At 43.7% G+C, this 15,231-nt stretch overlaps 2 protein-coding genes across 4 annotated transcripts in view; one reads left to right on the forward strand and one right to left on the reverse strand.

Annotated features, from left to right (window-relative positions):
• The window catches only part of LOC106565121 (laminin subunit beta-3), a 41,328-nt gene extending 36,835 nt beyond the window's left edge, over positions 1-4,493 (forward strand). For both annotated transcript variants that reach the window (XM_014131873.2, XM_014131876.2), the window contains exons 21-22: positions 1,451-1,613; positions 2,257-4,493. In XM_014131873.2, the coding sequence (XP_013987348.1) occupies positions 1,451-1,613; positions 2,257-2,396 (303 nt within the window). In that variant the 3' untranslated portion in view covers positions 2,397-4,493. The remainder of the gene's footprint in view (positions 1-1,450; positions 1,614-2,256) is intronic.
• A 2,157-nt stretch (positions 4,494-6,650) lies between these two features.
• LOC106565118 (calcium/calmodulin-dependent protein kinase type 1D) lies at positions 6,651-14,983 on the reverse strand. Of its 2 annotated transcripts, XM_014131868.2 has the most exons (14): positions 14,855-14,957; positions 13,606-13,681; positions 12,871-12,982; positions 10,330-10,455; positions 10,178-10,252; positions 9,873-10,011; positions 9,449-9,572; positions 9,255-9,330; positions 8,991-9,103; positions 8,743-8,821; positions 8,494-8,581; positions 8,078-8,367; positions 7,856-7,963; positions 6,651-7,711 (listed from the first exon to the last, which is right to left on the reverse strand). In XM_014131868.2, the coding sequence occupies exons 2-13, from the start codon at positions 13,619-13,621 to the stop codon at positions 7,891-7,893; spliced, it is 1,311 nt and encodes a 436-aa protein (XP_013987343.1). In that variant the 5' UTR covers positions 13,622-13,681; positions 14,855-14,957; the 3' UTR covers positions 6,651-7,711; positions 7,856-7,890. The 2 variants fall into 2 exon arrangements, with proteins under 2 accessions (XP_013987343.1, XP_013987344.1); XM_014131869.2 differs by lacking the exon at positions 13,606-13,681 and having other exon boundaries at positions 14,855-14,983.
• Positions 14,984-15,231: the final 248 nt, after the last annotated feature.

Consider the following 15,231-nt stretch of genomic DNA (forward strand, 5'->3'; position numbering starts at 1 on the left):
GAGACAGGCCAGTACATCAGGAGACGTGGAGGAGTCCGTAGGAGGGCAACAACCCAGCAGCAGGACCGCTACCTCCGCCTTTGTGCAAGGAGGAGCAGGAGGAGCAAAATGACCTCCAGCAGGCCACAAATGTGCATGTGTCTGCTCAAACGGTCAGAAACAGACTCCATGAGGGTGGTATGAGGGCCCGACGTGCACAGGTGGGGGTTGTGCTTACAGCACAACACCGTGCAGGACGTTTGGCATTTGCCAGAGAACACCAAGATTGGCAAATTCGCCACTGGCGCCCTGTGCTCTTCACAGATGAAAGCAGGTTCACACTGAGCACATGTGACAGACGTGACAGTCTGGAGACGCCGTGGAGAACGTTCTGCTGCCTGCAACATCCTCCAGCATGACCGGTTTGGCGGTGGGTCAGTCATGGTGTGGGGTGGCATTTCTTTGGGGGGCCGCACAGCCCTCCATGTGCTCGCCAGAGGTAGCCTGACTGCCATTAGGTACCGAGATGAGAACCTCAGACCCCTTGTGAGACCATATGCTGGTGCAGTTGGCCCTGGGTTCCTCCTAATGCAAGACAATGCTAGACCTCATGTGGCTGGAGTGTGTCAGCAGTTCCTGCAAGAGGAAGGCATTGATGCTATGGACTGGCCTGCCCGTTCCCCAGACCTGAATCCAATTGAGCACATCTGGGACATCATGTCTCACTCCATCCACCAACGCCACGTTGCACCACAGACTGTCCAAGAGTTGGCGGATGCTTTAGTCCAGGTCTGGGAGGAGATCCCTCAGGAGACCATCCGCCACCTCATCAGGAGCATGCCCAGGCGTTGTAGGGGGGTCATACAGGCACGTGGAGGCCACACACACTACTGAGCCTCATTTTGACTTGTTTTAAGGACATTACATCAAAGTTGGATCAGCCTGCAGTGTGGTTTTCCACTTTAATTTAGAGTGTGACTCCAAATCCAGACCTCCATGGGTTGATAAATTGGATTTCCATTGATTATTTTTGTGTGATTTTGTTGTCAGCACATTCAACTATGTAAGGAAAAAAGTATTTAACAAGATTATTTCATTCATTCAGATCTAGGATGTGTTATTTTAGTGTTCCCTTTATTTTTTTGAGCAGTGTATGTGTGTGTGGTACTGTTCATGCATGCCTACTGTTTATACGTCTGTGTGTGTGTGTGTGTGTGTACGTGTATGTCAGTGGAGGCTGCTGGCGGGAGGGCGGCTCATTATAATGATTGGAACGGAGCATGTTTGATGTATTTGATACCATTCCACTCATTCGGCTCCAGCCATTACCACGAGCCCGTCCTCCCCAATTAAGGTGCCACCAACCTCCTGTGGTGTGTGTGTGTGTGTGTGTGTGTGTGCATTTGTGCGTGTGCGTGTGCGTGTGTGTGTGTGTGTGTGCGCGCTCAACTGCCTGTCTCTTTGTTTGTAGGACCTGGCGTCCCTGGAGAAGCAGCTGGAGCAGCTGCGTGCCGCAGAGAGGACCAGTGGTCATGGCGATGGGACGGGGACGACAGGTGAGCGTCTCCGGAAGCTGCAGGAGGAGGCTGGTTCTCTGGCCCAGGACACTGGAGACATGATGAAGGCACTAGCAGGTAAGGAGGAGGATAGCGAGGGGACACAAACACACCTGGGAAATTTGATTTGATTTGACAGTTTGCAGAGCCCATCCAGTATGCGGGCATAATGCGTTTGTGGAACATTTGCTCGATTCATTCCATATTGCTGAAGTTCAGCGTTATGGCGAGATTGAAATGATTTAATGGTCATTTCCGATTGAGTCGACATACGCTAGTCTGGCTAACACCTAACTCTCGAAGTCCTCCTGACTTCATAGTCTGAAATGGCTCTTTGATATTGTCGGCACAATGTGTCGATGATGAAGGGGGCTGTGCTTTTACTGGTTGGCTCTCCTCTTTCTCACTAAAAAACCCCACATGCAAAGCCACACACAGCCGCAGAGTGCCGCTCGCTTCCATTACAATGGTTGGATTTTCTAATCCAAACAATGAGAGGTTTCAACCCCTGAGGGGAAAAAAAATGACATTTGAGAGAACCAAGCAAACTGAGTGAATACAAACGGCCTCCTTTCCAGACCAGTGCGGTCACAGGGCTCCCTCAAATTTGATTTGATATATATATATATGTAAATAAAAAAACATTCCCTTCTCTTCCTGTTCCTCCGCCTGCTCTCCTCCCCCTCTCTCTCCTCTCTCCCCCTCCCCTCTCTATCTTCAGGTAAAGCAGACTCTCTGCGTAGACTACAGGATGAGGTCCTACTGAAGTCCCAGAGGCTGACCGGTCTGGACGGCAACCTGCGGGACCTCCTGGCTGACATGAGACAGAAGATCAAGATCCTCTCCACTTGCCAGGGCTGAGAGGTAAAAGGGCAGAGGTCATCCTCAAATAGCCTATTCATTGAGATAGAGAAGCGATGTTATTTATTTTGTCCCATTTTGTAGAATAAATGTCCCAATAAATATATTTTTCATGCCGTTGAGTTTCCCTTATTGTGTGTTTTTTTTTTACTTATCCTACGACATCCCAGTGACATCATTAGGCCTGGGATTTCTGGGGCTGCAGCCCTGAATGTTTTTGATCCAGCCACGAACCTTTTGATGGTCCAAGAATATAGAAATTGCAGGCTGTTTGTCTGATATGAGTTCCCATACTGGCCTATCACTTACACGCTAGGCAGTATGCCGTAGAGACTGTCCTGATTTTAGCTTTACTTCACTGAAAACTGCGTGTCACTAGCCCAAACGGTTCAAAAGATGTGATCCATTTTACCGGAGATATGTTGTTTTTCTTTACTATCGTGAATTCGCTGGAAGCATAAAGACAAATAAACCATGTCCCTGCCATTTCAAAACTAGGCTACGTGGGGATCGGTAATTAGATGATTTGTTCAATAACAAACACGCTTGTTCAGTCATGATACCTTATTAGCTAACAACCTGGTAATTGGACAGCCACACATTTGGTTTAAGATGGCACACGGAGAAAGAGATAGCATACGTTTTATCCTAGTGGGGGGGAGTGGGAAAAAAGAAATAGATTTAGATTTCTACATTTGGGTAGATTTAGACTATGCCTTGTTGTCTTCAGGAGATTTTCTGTTTCATTTCTTTCCTTCACATTAGCTGATGTAAGATTGTGGAACAATTCCTATTTATGTCATGTTATAGGATAATGAGAGTGTTTGTCAGCAAGAACAGTACTGTTATTCCTCATACATCTTTTATTACACTTCTCCACAATTTTGCTGGTGTAACTACTTATTTAAATCTAATATGCCTAAATTAAAGGAGGCTTTCCATTTTTGTCAGCATTCATGTGGGTATACACTATGTCATGGTCATGTTGATTGTAAGTCAGAAAAACAAGAATAGCCTATATTGAAATGCCTGTTACATCAAGTATTATTTGTATTTTAGTAGTGTATACAAGCTGCTAGGCAGTGATGGTAAGGGGACTCTCAATAGCTCATAAACGATTTTGCCTATGTATTGTAAGATGACAAGTGTCTGCAACTAGTCAGCCCCCCCACCTATAGATTTTTCTTGATTGTGGGGTGACTTGAAGAAATTCATTGTTATAGCATAAACATTTTCAAACCCCCTGCACTTGGGAAACATACCCCCCGCAGGAATTTCTTTCTTCAAGCTGTGTTTTAAAGGGACAGTTCACCCACATTGTAGAAAAGGCTCTCATTTGTAATATACTTTTTATGGAACTGTCCCTTTAATTGCACATTTTTTAGTTAACTTTGCCTTTAACTGCAGACGCTTCTGAGCCATCACGATGTATCACAATGTATGTTAATATAGGCTTTTGGGCACTGGATACCTCTATACATCTCTATGCTTTTTATTGTTTGGATTTGTGTGTGTTTTGTATTGTTGGTATTGCTACACTGCTAGAGCTGGAAATCTGCGATAACATCTGCAAAATGTGTACACGACCAATAACATTTGATTTTGCTCTGAGCGCACCTGCAACCAATTCCCTTATTAAATGCCTGAGTTCCCTTTGTCTTTAGTTCAGTACCAAATAACCCATGCTTCTTGAAAATACTCTCCAGCGTTTACCCCTTTTCATTTCTATTACCTGTGCATCCAATACCCAACGTGAGTAACCCGCAATATTGTTTCCATTTTACTTTCTTGTTTCATATGTGAATATATGAGCATTTAATGATGCGCTGTCGTATCAGTAGTGGTAGACTGTTGAGTTGTTGCAGCATGTTGCATATGGACATTAATAATTGATATTTTCTATATCCTTCAAAGAGTGATGATACTGACATGGAAATAATGTGTATGATAACTGTGTTCATGTTTATTCTTTATATGAAATGCTCCTAACGCAAATGTTTAGCTTTATATTTTGTGTTTATTTTTAGCACACAAGTCAATAATGAATTGTGATTTATTGGAGAAAATAAACGGGAGCTGCAGCTCTCTAAAACGAAAGTCCACGTCTCTCTCCCCATCCTTGTCCTCTAACAGGGGCGGCAATCCCGGGGGGGACGGGGGGACACGACCCCCCCATCCTGGGAAAAATATGATTTGTCCCCCCCAATATATCACTGAAACATAACTATGTAGTTTAAATAATATTAATAATACGCAATGAAAGCAATTGTGCTGATTATAGACACTTAATAGCGCGTTTTTAAGTTTCAAAAGATTGCGACCCCCCCACCCTTTTCCTCACAATGGTTTGATCCACTGGCAAGGTAACAGAGGGGTCGTGTCTACTGTCTGAAAGGCACTCAATGAACGTTACTGACGTAAAGTTAATCCAGTCAATCGCGCACACACACTAGCTGAATATGCAGAGCTAGCGTGCAAATATTAACTATTAAGCTAGCTAGTACCTATTCCATTTATGTGGCCTCGTCAAAGATGGAATCTTTGCTATCGTCAATTTATTCCGAGATCAGCATGCAGATGATGTAAGTTAGTGCTTCAAAGTCCCTGTGATAAGGTTAGCGATAAACTGAAGTCCAAACTGAACAGAACTACACTCTTCTTCTACCATTGTCTTAAATATATTTAATGGTCTCGTTGCAAAAGCTAAATTGTCGCAAGGGAATTTTTATTTATTTATTTTATTTAACCCGGGTAGCAAAGATTATAGCAAACACCACTGAAACGGAATTGGTGCTCGCTTGCTTTGCAAATTCAGCTATTGTTGTAAGCCAGCCAATATGAAACAAACTATTAAAATTACAAAAGGTTGCAGCATATGTTGTGTAAATGGTGAACTCATACAGCTGTCAACTCGTCATTTTAATCCGTTTCACATTTGCTAGCTACCTTTTAGATCGAAGCCCAAATAGAATGATAAAAGATAAGATGATAGAAGCCCATCTCTTACTGTAAATAACCTACACACTGTGTGTGTGTGTAGCCAGCCAGCCAGGTAGAAAAATGGCAGAAAAATAAAAGACGGACATCAGAGTATTTTTCAGTACACCAAAACGCAAAGTAAGAACCCTAGTAGCCTAATATCTCAAAGACTAGTTGATAAAATGTTCATAAGAAATGAAATTCTAATGGAAATGTTTCACAATGATGTCATTAGGCAGAGCAGGCAACAGATGGCACACAGACAGCAGAGTTGGGGACAGATATGCAGGGACAGACTGGCAGAGACAGAGTCTCAGGTAAGTTTGTTGAGTCTTTGTTTGGCAACATTATGAAAGGTTCTAAAATTTTTTGGACTTGTAAAATAGGAACATAATTGGAAAATGCCATGGATACCCCCACTCTCAACTTAAACTGGTGACTGAACTAAGATTTGTTAAAGGCAATGGTATTGCTGTTGTGAGTAGTTGTGTAGTTTTGGGTACCGGTAGTTAGGAGTACGGCAAACACCTTATTTCTTTGGTTCCTCAATATACATTTACCATATTACAATGTAGGCTATGTGTTACAGCACTACTTTTGGTGTCCCCCTCAGGAATTGCTCTTGAGAAAATTTCATGTAATTGTCCCCCCCAAAGTTGATAGATTTTCGCCCCTGTCCTCTAACCGGGACACCTGTATCAGCCCCTACAGTTAAGTCACTTAGCAGACGCTCTTATCCAGATTGATTTACAGGAGCAATTAGGGTTCAGTGACTTAATCAAGGGAACATCAACAGTTCAAGGCTTCTTAACTCACCCGTGTCAACAACCGACATCAGAATAGGCAACCTGCCTTTAACATTGTTTTTATTACATTTATGGCATAATTCATCTCATCAATGTTCAGATTGATGCATTTAGCTGTTGAAATGAAAAATGTCGTCCGGGGAATGGTTCCCCCTTATAGCTCAATGGGCTAAGCCTACAATGTCCTCAAATCCTAGAAACGGCCCTGCTACGTCCTACATTCCACCAATAGCTGTAGAGTAGCCTCGTTTGACCGTCCTGATATCCCGAGCTGACATTCTGTTACAAGGATTCAGTGATGCTAAAGCTTTTACATTTGTTTTGTGCAATGCCCCTCAGCTACAGTAGTTCAGTCATAGGAGGCCCAGACTGATGAAGTGAAATGAAATGAGAGCGCAGCGGTCAGGATTGTGGATTAGGCTAGCTGAAGAGGAGAGATTTGAGGTAAGAAAAGTACAGAAGAGGAAGATTTACATTTAAGTTTTTATTTAGAAACAAAACAAAGAAGCAAAGTATAGCGCTTGTGGTTATAAGATAGCATCTCCAGTCAAACGGTTACAATGGCATCGAGACTACAAGAGGAACTCTACAGCAGTTTATGGCATAAAAGTGGCACATGTTATCATCTCTGTACATAAAGTGGTGTTATTATTACACAGGACCACTTTAAGTACAGTAATAACTCTTCTCTTACACAGAATGTCAGCCCTTCAAACCCTCCTCAACCCAAAGTCATTGTTACGACATGAGCGTTAGGATTCAAACAATGGGTCAACGTCATTCAAACCTGTCGGCAAGATTCATAAATCAGAATTCTTACATTTAGGATTATAAAAGATACAAATAATTCACACAATATAAAAGTACATAGCTTCGATTTAACGCTTGACAGCAATGACATCTCAAAGCACTTCTCCTTGAATAAATGTCATACTGTATTCATAAATCATTATTTTTACCAGGTTTTAATCCATACATTTTCTTCAGAGCCACAGGACTCTGGTTTCTCCAGATCCATTAGTAGGAACAGATGTGAGTGAAAGAAGAACAGTTTAATTTAGTTCAGACAGCAACACAAAGTAGCCAAAGCCAATGAATTAGTTACAATCTAGCCGTCACAGCTATCAGAAACAGATATTCAAAAAAAGTATATTGTTTTCCATAGGTCAATAAACATTCATAGATAATTATACATTGCAAATACAGTACGTCTTTGTATACTTCAAATGTATATTTTCTGTTGAGATATAAGTACAGAATGTACTCTTCTAAACATCGACAGTGGCTGGGTCAAAGAAATTAATGTTTACATTTGTGTGAGTGTAAATGTACTACGTTGTAGTTGGGTATGAATCTCAGGTCTTCCTGTGTTCTCTGGATAAGGTTCGGGGACCAGGCCCTTGCTATGGGCCTCTGGGCATCTCAGAGGAGCACTACAGAGTACTACTCCTGAACCAGCAGGAGGCAGCTGACACCTGTAGAGTGGCTCAAACTTCTTGACTGCAACACTGCAGAAACACTGGAGGGGCACTGGAGGGGCGTGGGGAGTGTAAATTCACATGAAGATTCATATCATTCATGTGAGAGTTTTCCTATCAACTCTCCATAGTTTTTGTTGATTGTGTACATGAGTGTATGCAAGCAAATGTGCATTGTGTATTTGAGACTATTTACCTTAAAGCCAATGAATTGATCCTTAGGTCAATAAATCACATAACAGAACACACCCCAGTCTGCATGGTGTGCCCATTCCTATTGGTCGCCCGGTCAATGGCATCACAGCTGAAACAGACAGCAAAAAGCAAAGCCTTAAGAACCACAGATTTTACACTTTGGACATAACTCAACCCCCCCCAGAATGACATATTCCCCTCCCCTCAGTCCACTCGGACTCACCTCTGAGCTGCCGCGAATGAGGAGCAATTCTCCGTGTTACACGTCTCCATAACGACCGGCGTGTGCCTGGGCTCGCTGTGACTGGCTCTCAGGCCCCGGCACTGCGCCTCCGGAGGGGTCACGTGACACACTGGGATTGGGAGGTTGCCATTGGTGTCGATGTCCTGCTGAGTATTCTGGGAGTTGCAGGGGTTGATGGCGGGGATAGGTGGGAGAGGGGCATCGGGGTCGGCGTGGGCCAACTGCAGCTTCTTCATGTGGTTGATGGCTGCCGTGGCGTTGAAGGCTTGCTGTAACAAAACACACAGGAAGATTAGGATTGATTTTTAAAAAAACTCATGTTTTGATGATGATAATAATAATAGTAACGTAAGTATGACAGCATATTGTATGTAGCCCTATGACATGTTGCTCACCCTCCATTTGGACTTGGCAAAGTTCTTCTGGATCTGCATGCTGACTGATTCATAGATGTCCTGATCCCTCGCTGTCTTCCCAATGATCCTGCAACAGGAAATGACATTTATGGCCACCAGGAACAAAGAATAAACAAGAAATAGTGGGATCACCAGACACTGATCTTAGATCAGTTTTCTATTTGCCCCCTAATGGTTATAGTAAGATGAGGGGAGGATGGATTGATCCTGGATCTGTGTGTAACTCACCAGGGGTGTCTGAGGGCCTGTTCTGTGCTGAAGCGTTTCTTAGGGTGCTTCTGCATCATGTTCCGGATGAAGTCCTTCGCTATGGAAACGGAGACCGACAAACGTCAACAACTGACATGGAACTTTCAGCATATGTAGTAAAAAAAAAGTTTTCTAGCACTGAGATGACTTATGATTATCTTTACTATGTAGTTATGATACTCGTTCTGTGTTGATACCCTTGTCGTAGGGGTGGTGGTATGTCTTACCTGACTCTGAGATGTTATCCCAGAAGGGCGAGTGGAAAGCGTAGTCGGCCCTCATGATCTTAGAGAACAGACGTGTCTCGTTGTCCTCAAAGAACGGAGGGTAGCCGCACAGCCTGGTAAACGCAGAGGGAACATGGTTATCACAGAGTTATAACAATAACGTTCCCCAAACATTATCTAGAAATACCATCTCACAAAGCAGTCATCCTAATACTATGAAAAGGTTGAAGAGAGGTGCTGGCGGATATCTAGATAGGTACTCACAGGATGTATGTGATGACTCCTATGGACCAGCAGTCCACTGCCTTGCTGTAGGGTTTCTGAGCCAGAACTTCAGGGGCTGTAGACGTTCAAATATACACAGGATTAGATACCATGCTAGTCTGTTCTATCTGTGCAACAAAGCTTTACACTATTTCAATGGTCAACCAACTAACACACGGTTGGCGCACACACACCAACATATCCTGGCGTGCCGCAGGCCGTGGACATCACACCGTGGTCGGACATCTTGGACAGGCCGAAGTCACTGATCATGATCTTGGAGTTCTCATCTGAGTTGAAGTATAGTAGGTTCTCTGGCTGCACACACAGAGGGAAAGAGAATCAAAAAGCGGCAGAGAAACTATTCTCCCAACATAGTATATAATAGTGTTGTGTGTGTAAAATATGTGTGGAATATTGTATTTGTTTAAATGTATTTTATTTAACCTTTATTTAACTTGGCAAGTCAGTTAAGAACAAAATCTTATTTACAATGACAGCCTACACCGGCCAAACCCGGACGACGCTGGGCCAATTGTGCGCCGCCCTATGGGACTCCAAATCACAGCCGGATGTGATACAGCCTGGATATTACGTGTGTGTGTGTGTGTAACCTACCTTGAGGTCCCTGTGCACTATGCTGTTCTCGTGAAGGTAGTTGACAGCCTCCAGCACTTGGTGAACCAGACAGCTGGCATCCTTCTCTGTGTACACTCCCCGATCTATGATACGGTCAAACAGCTCCCCACCAGACACCCTAGGAACACACACACACACACATCAGAATCTCCACCACTATATTCATCATCAGCCTTTAAAGTCTTCATTAGACCCTACTAATTCAGCAGGTTTTGTAAAACAGCAACATTTCTCTGTATGTTAAATGCATTTAGAATATGTAGAGATAACGGTGCCCCACTCACAGCTGCATGACAAGGTAGTAGTGTGTCCGAGTTTCATAGAAGTCTTCCAATCCAATTACATTGTCGTGCCTTATCCTGAGAGGAAGAGGAAGAGATTTGTGATGTTGTTCATTCAGGTGTGTGTGTGTGTGTGTGTGTGTGGGTGTACTTACTTCTTCAGCACAGTGATCTCGTTCTCTAGCTTGCTACAGCTGAGGTGTTTTTTCTTCAGACACTTCAGGGCATAGAGGTTTCCAGTCTTCTTTTCTCTCACCAGATACACCTCGGAGAACGAACCCCTACGCACACAGACAGAGAAATGGTTATAAGGCTATGTCCATTATCCAACCCATGGGCTTGAGCTCCATAGGCAATGAACCTCTTCAGGTTCCATAAACTTGCAGATTTCTGAGCTTAACTACAGTTAACAATTCTAATCTCTAATCCAGGGGTGTCAAACTCCTTCAAAGGAAGGCTGAGTATCTGCTGTTTTTTTTGCTATTCTGTTCAATGTGTGTCCAATTAAGAGCTAGACAACCAGGTGAGGGGAGTTCCTAACTAATTCATGACCGTAAGTGCAAAGGAGGAGCGAAAACCCGCAGACACACGGCCCTCGAAGGAAAGAGTTAGACACCTGGGCTCTAACCAAACGAAATACGGCTCCAATTAAACCAATACGTTCTGAAGACGAAGTGGAACAGCTCGAAAACAACCCTGAAAAATGAACCCCATTCCACAGATAATTGGATAGGTGTAACCAAGACGGCGGAAGCGCTCATACACTCTTTGGAAGGCTACAGAGCTGTAGGTGGAGTCACCACCACCAAGCCTCACTCTCCTGGCTCACAGCTGCACACGGCTCGGAGCAAGACCAGTGTGGCCTAGGAAGGCTCTGTTTAGACCGGCAGCCCAATTCTAACCTTTATTCCACGGATTGGTCAAATGACCAATTAGTGAAAAAAACATCCGAATTGGGCTGCCGGTCTAAACAGAGCCATAGAGGCTCAGGTATGGCCTGTGCTTCTGAGGCCTGTGAATAGCAGCAGGGCAATACAGGAGGATGAGTACACAAGCCTTTTCCAGTACCCAGCCTGAAGCTCAGGACAGGGGAGCCAGAGAAGAGACCAGAGATGATTTATTGATTGATTGATTGGATAATTAAAAGTAGTAGGCTGCTCCAGCTGCAGACAGCGTTACATACATCAGAAATTCTCAAGAACTAAAACACAATTAATCCCGGAGGATTATTTCCATCGTTCATGAACCCTGAGAAGACTGGGGGGGGGAGAGAAGTGTTCATGTGTGGGAGGGAGCCAAGATGATCCTAAACGGCACAAAATGGATCCCACCTCCCATCTGCTGACTGCCCTGTTTGAGGGAGACCGAGGTGTGGATAATCCTCGGGTTTGGCAGACGCCCATATTCCAACACCTGTGATGCTGATGCAATAAGTGCGCCCTGTGCCCAAAGACATCACTGTCTGGTAGAGACAGACATACAGACGGAGGCTAAGAGACACAATGTCCACCAGGCCTGGGTTCAAATACCGCAGTATTTGTTTTCTTTCAAATACTTTGATTGTGCTTGCCACTTCGCTTCCTCCCCCTCATCTGGCACTCCTGGCAGACTCAGTCAAACACTCAAAGTATTTTGAAAGCAAAGCATACTTTTTGAACCCAGGTCTGATGAACACACACATATACAGATACACAACGTCGCACACAAACTCACGCACGCAGGCACACGGTCGCACTCATTCCCTCACACCTCACCTCGTGCAAACGCACACTGTCAACACACAATGCCAGGCCCTTAATCCTTTAACTGAGCAGTGATAGGCTGTGCCCACTCTGTAATGACATCATTGCTCACCTGCCTGGCTCACACTTCTCTCAACCTCAGCCTCTCTCATGTATTATTGCTGTAAGCTGCTTGAGGAGAGGCTGAGGTGGTGAGGAGGAGGCTCAGAGAACAGGTAGACCAGGGGCAACAGACAGGCCCCTCTCACTCTGCAGATATCAGCGTTGTGTGGGCAATAACACTTTCCTATTGGATTTCACAAAGAACAACTCCTTTCATAAAGCTCTCATGTACTGTGCATAGACCTACAAAACACGCATACGCCCACACATGCAAGCAACCACACTCTAGCACACATGTGCTCAGACCCACATGCTCACACTCTCACTCTCAGGCTCACACACACATGATCATAAACGTACGTATACACACTGGTCAACCATTTTCCCAAAATGTGCCATGTCCTGTCCCCTTTTGGTTACTGTTGCTACCTCGTTTAAACTCAAAACTCTCCAACAAAGGTTCAGTCTTTAAGGTGAGAGAGACTAGATTGTGTGAGCGCCAAGTGTTCCCTTGATAAACATGACCTGCCCTGACCTGGGTCCTGATAAGCTGTTAATCTGGGTAGAACATTCCAGGATTATAGTGCCAAACTAGGATCCTTCTCTGGGCACAGGTAAAGTAGATATCCTGGAGATGCACTTAATCCTGTAATAATGGCTCTTTAGTCGGAGATAAGAAGCTGACAAGAGTTGCTACTCAGCAACAAAGGCCCAGTGAAACAACCAAGCACAAAATGGCTGCCTTGCATCACCCAGGTGGGTGCTGCACATCGGATGAGGCGAGTTATCCTCAAAGTAAAAGTGCTTTGAATTACACCTCCGGGCAATCATTTTAACGGACAAAGTACTTACGATCCCAGCGCTTGTTTGAATTCGAACACATCTCTGATATTGTTGATGACTTTCTTCCAACTGCAGGTTATTTCTTTGCGGCCCATGGTAGCTCTGTCGTCACACCCGGCACCTGGAACACAGACAGACAGACAGACAAGCAGTTTTACCTCTACTATCTGGAGAACACTGGACTGTCTAACATGTGTATATATATATATACACGTTCCTTTTCAAAAGACAACCCTCACCACACATAAAGAAGCCCAACATGACCAAACACTTTGGGACAGAGTTTCACATATGGTGGGTGGGGACCAACCCACTGGTAGGTCACAGCCGTTTCCTCTTGGGTCATGTCTTAGGACGAATATGGCTAGACACATCGTTTGGATACAAGAACGTTTGAAAGGCTTCAAGTAGCTCACAAAGCAACAACAACAACAAAATTGGGGGACCACAGCTTGGTGGAAATCTCGGTTAACTCCTGCCATCTTGTAAACACCCCGTTTTACTTATATAAAAGCTTGCATGTTCAGTATAAGGTCATTAATTATTGGCCTAAGCTTGTTTGTACCCATCACTTACAGAAGGCCCAAAGAGGTGTAGGATTAGTGCTGTAATGCCTATTGATGGTTACTCTTTCCACCCTCTCCCTCCCCTCGCTCTCTCTCCCCTTCCTGTGCCAATTCAGGATGCAGATTACTGCTGATTCCCTGACAAACCCCCAAAACTGGGTCGACTTATTATACTGACCTTCACAAGAGGCCATTGTTGTGCCTCAAAACTCTCTCCAAGTTGGTTCTGCTTCTTTTTTTAAACCAATCAGCATCTGAATAGAAAAAGTACCCCAAACCCCCCTGAGTGATCTCACAATGCCATAGATAGAGCATAGAATATAATTCAGCAATAGGACAAGAGGGGGTGTTGTATATGGCTAATATACCACGGCTAAGGGCTGTCTTGTGCACAACGCAACGCAGATACAGACATTAGCCGTGGTATATTGGCCATATACCACAAACACCCGAGGTGCCTTATGGCTATTATCAACTGGTTACCAACACAATTAGAATTAGTATTTTTTTGGTCATACTTGTGGTAATCGGTCTGATGTACCATTGGTTTCAGCCATTCAGCATTCAGGGCTTGAACCACCCGGGTTATAATGATGATTATAAACTGGATGGTTCCAGCCCTGAAAGCTGATTGGCTGACAGCCATGGTATATCAGACCATATACCACGGGTATGACAAAACATTTATATTTACTGCTCTAATTACGTTGGTAACCAGTTTATTATAGCAATAAGGCACCTCGGGGGTTTGTGGTATATGGCCAATATACCACGGGTAAGGGCTGCTTCCAGGCACTCTGCATTGCATCGTGCATAAAAACAACTCTTATCCGTGGTATATTGGCCATATACCACACCCCCTCGTGGCTTATTGCTTAATTAAATGCTAATGTCAGTAGATACCTCAGCCAAAATACATAAAAAGTGTTGATAGAATATGGTAGACTTCCATTTGGCGTAATGCATTCATTGTGTTGTCATGTGTCCATTCAATGCGGATTTCTTCTAAGCTTTGTCCAGTTTAAAATGATTGAATCAATAAAACAACGTATTTTCCAGGTGTTTCCTAATGTCCAGTAGCACCGTGGGAAAATCAGGGTGATCATGCGATAGCACATCTGATTCAAATGGTCCTCAGAACTGTGCGTAAAATGTTCCCGAATGCCTTTGAAGCATGGATAGTTTAGGTGGAAATGTCGAAGAACATGACCATATTAAACTACAGTTAATCGTTCATTACTTGAAGCCAGAGACGGCGCGGCATTTCAATTACATAACATGCTCAATTTTTTTAAGAAAGTGAAAAAAAACGAATGTATTTTCTCTTCCAATGTAGCTTAAACTAAGCACAGAAAAACACTGACACAGTAATACACACTTAGATGTAAATAACTGAATAGAAACGTGAAGGGGCATTTTTTTCTTACCTTATCTACAGAGAAGGAGCAAGAGTGCACTTGTTGAGGTATCTCGATAGACCTACTAGTATCTTCACTGCAGACATGGAGACCGCGGAGCGTCCAGGGGCGTGGTCTGCCCTCCCCATCATTAATCAGACTAGCAAAAGCAAAAAGTCCCACTTTTAATATTGTAAAAAATATGTATGACTTTGTATTATTTTTATGATTTAGAACACTATTTTTCTTACATCATTTCAGCTAGAAACGTCATTCAAACTTTAAAACGTGCAGACTGGTCAGGAATAATGTGCTTGTATTCAACTTTTTGAACTATTAAGCTTTTTGACCTCCTGAAAAAAATACTCAACCATTTTCATGGGATTTCTTCAACATTCTAAAGGTCC

The sequence above is a fragment of the Salmo salar genome, chromosome ssa12, assembly GCF_905237065.1.
Source record: "Salmo salar chromosome ssa12, Ssal_v3.1, whole genome shotgun sequence".
In the NCBI taxonomy this organism is placed as follows: Eukaryota; Metazoa; Chordata; class Actinopteri; order Salmoniformes; family Salmonidae; genus Salmo; species Salmo salar.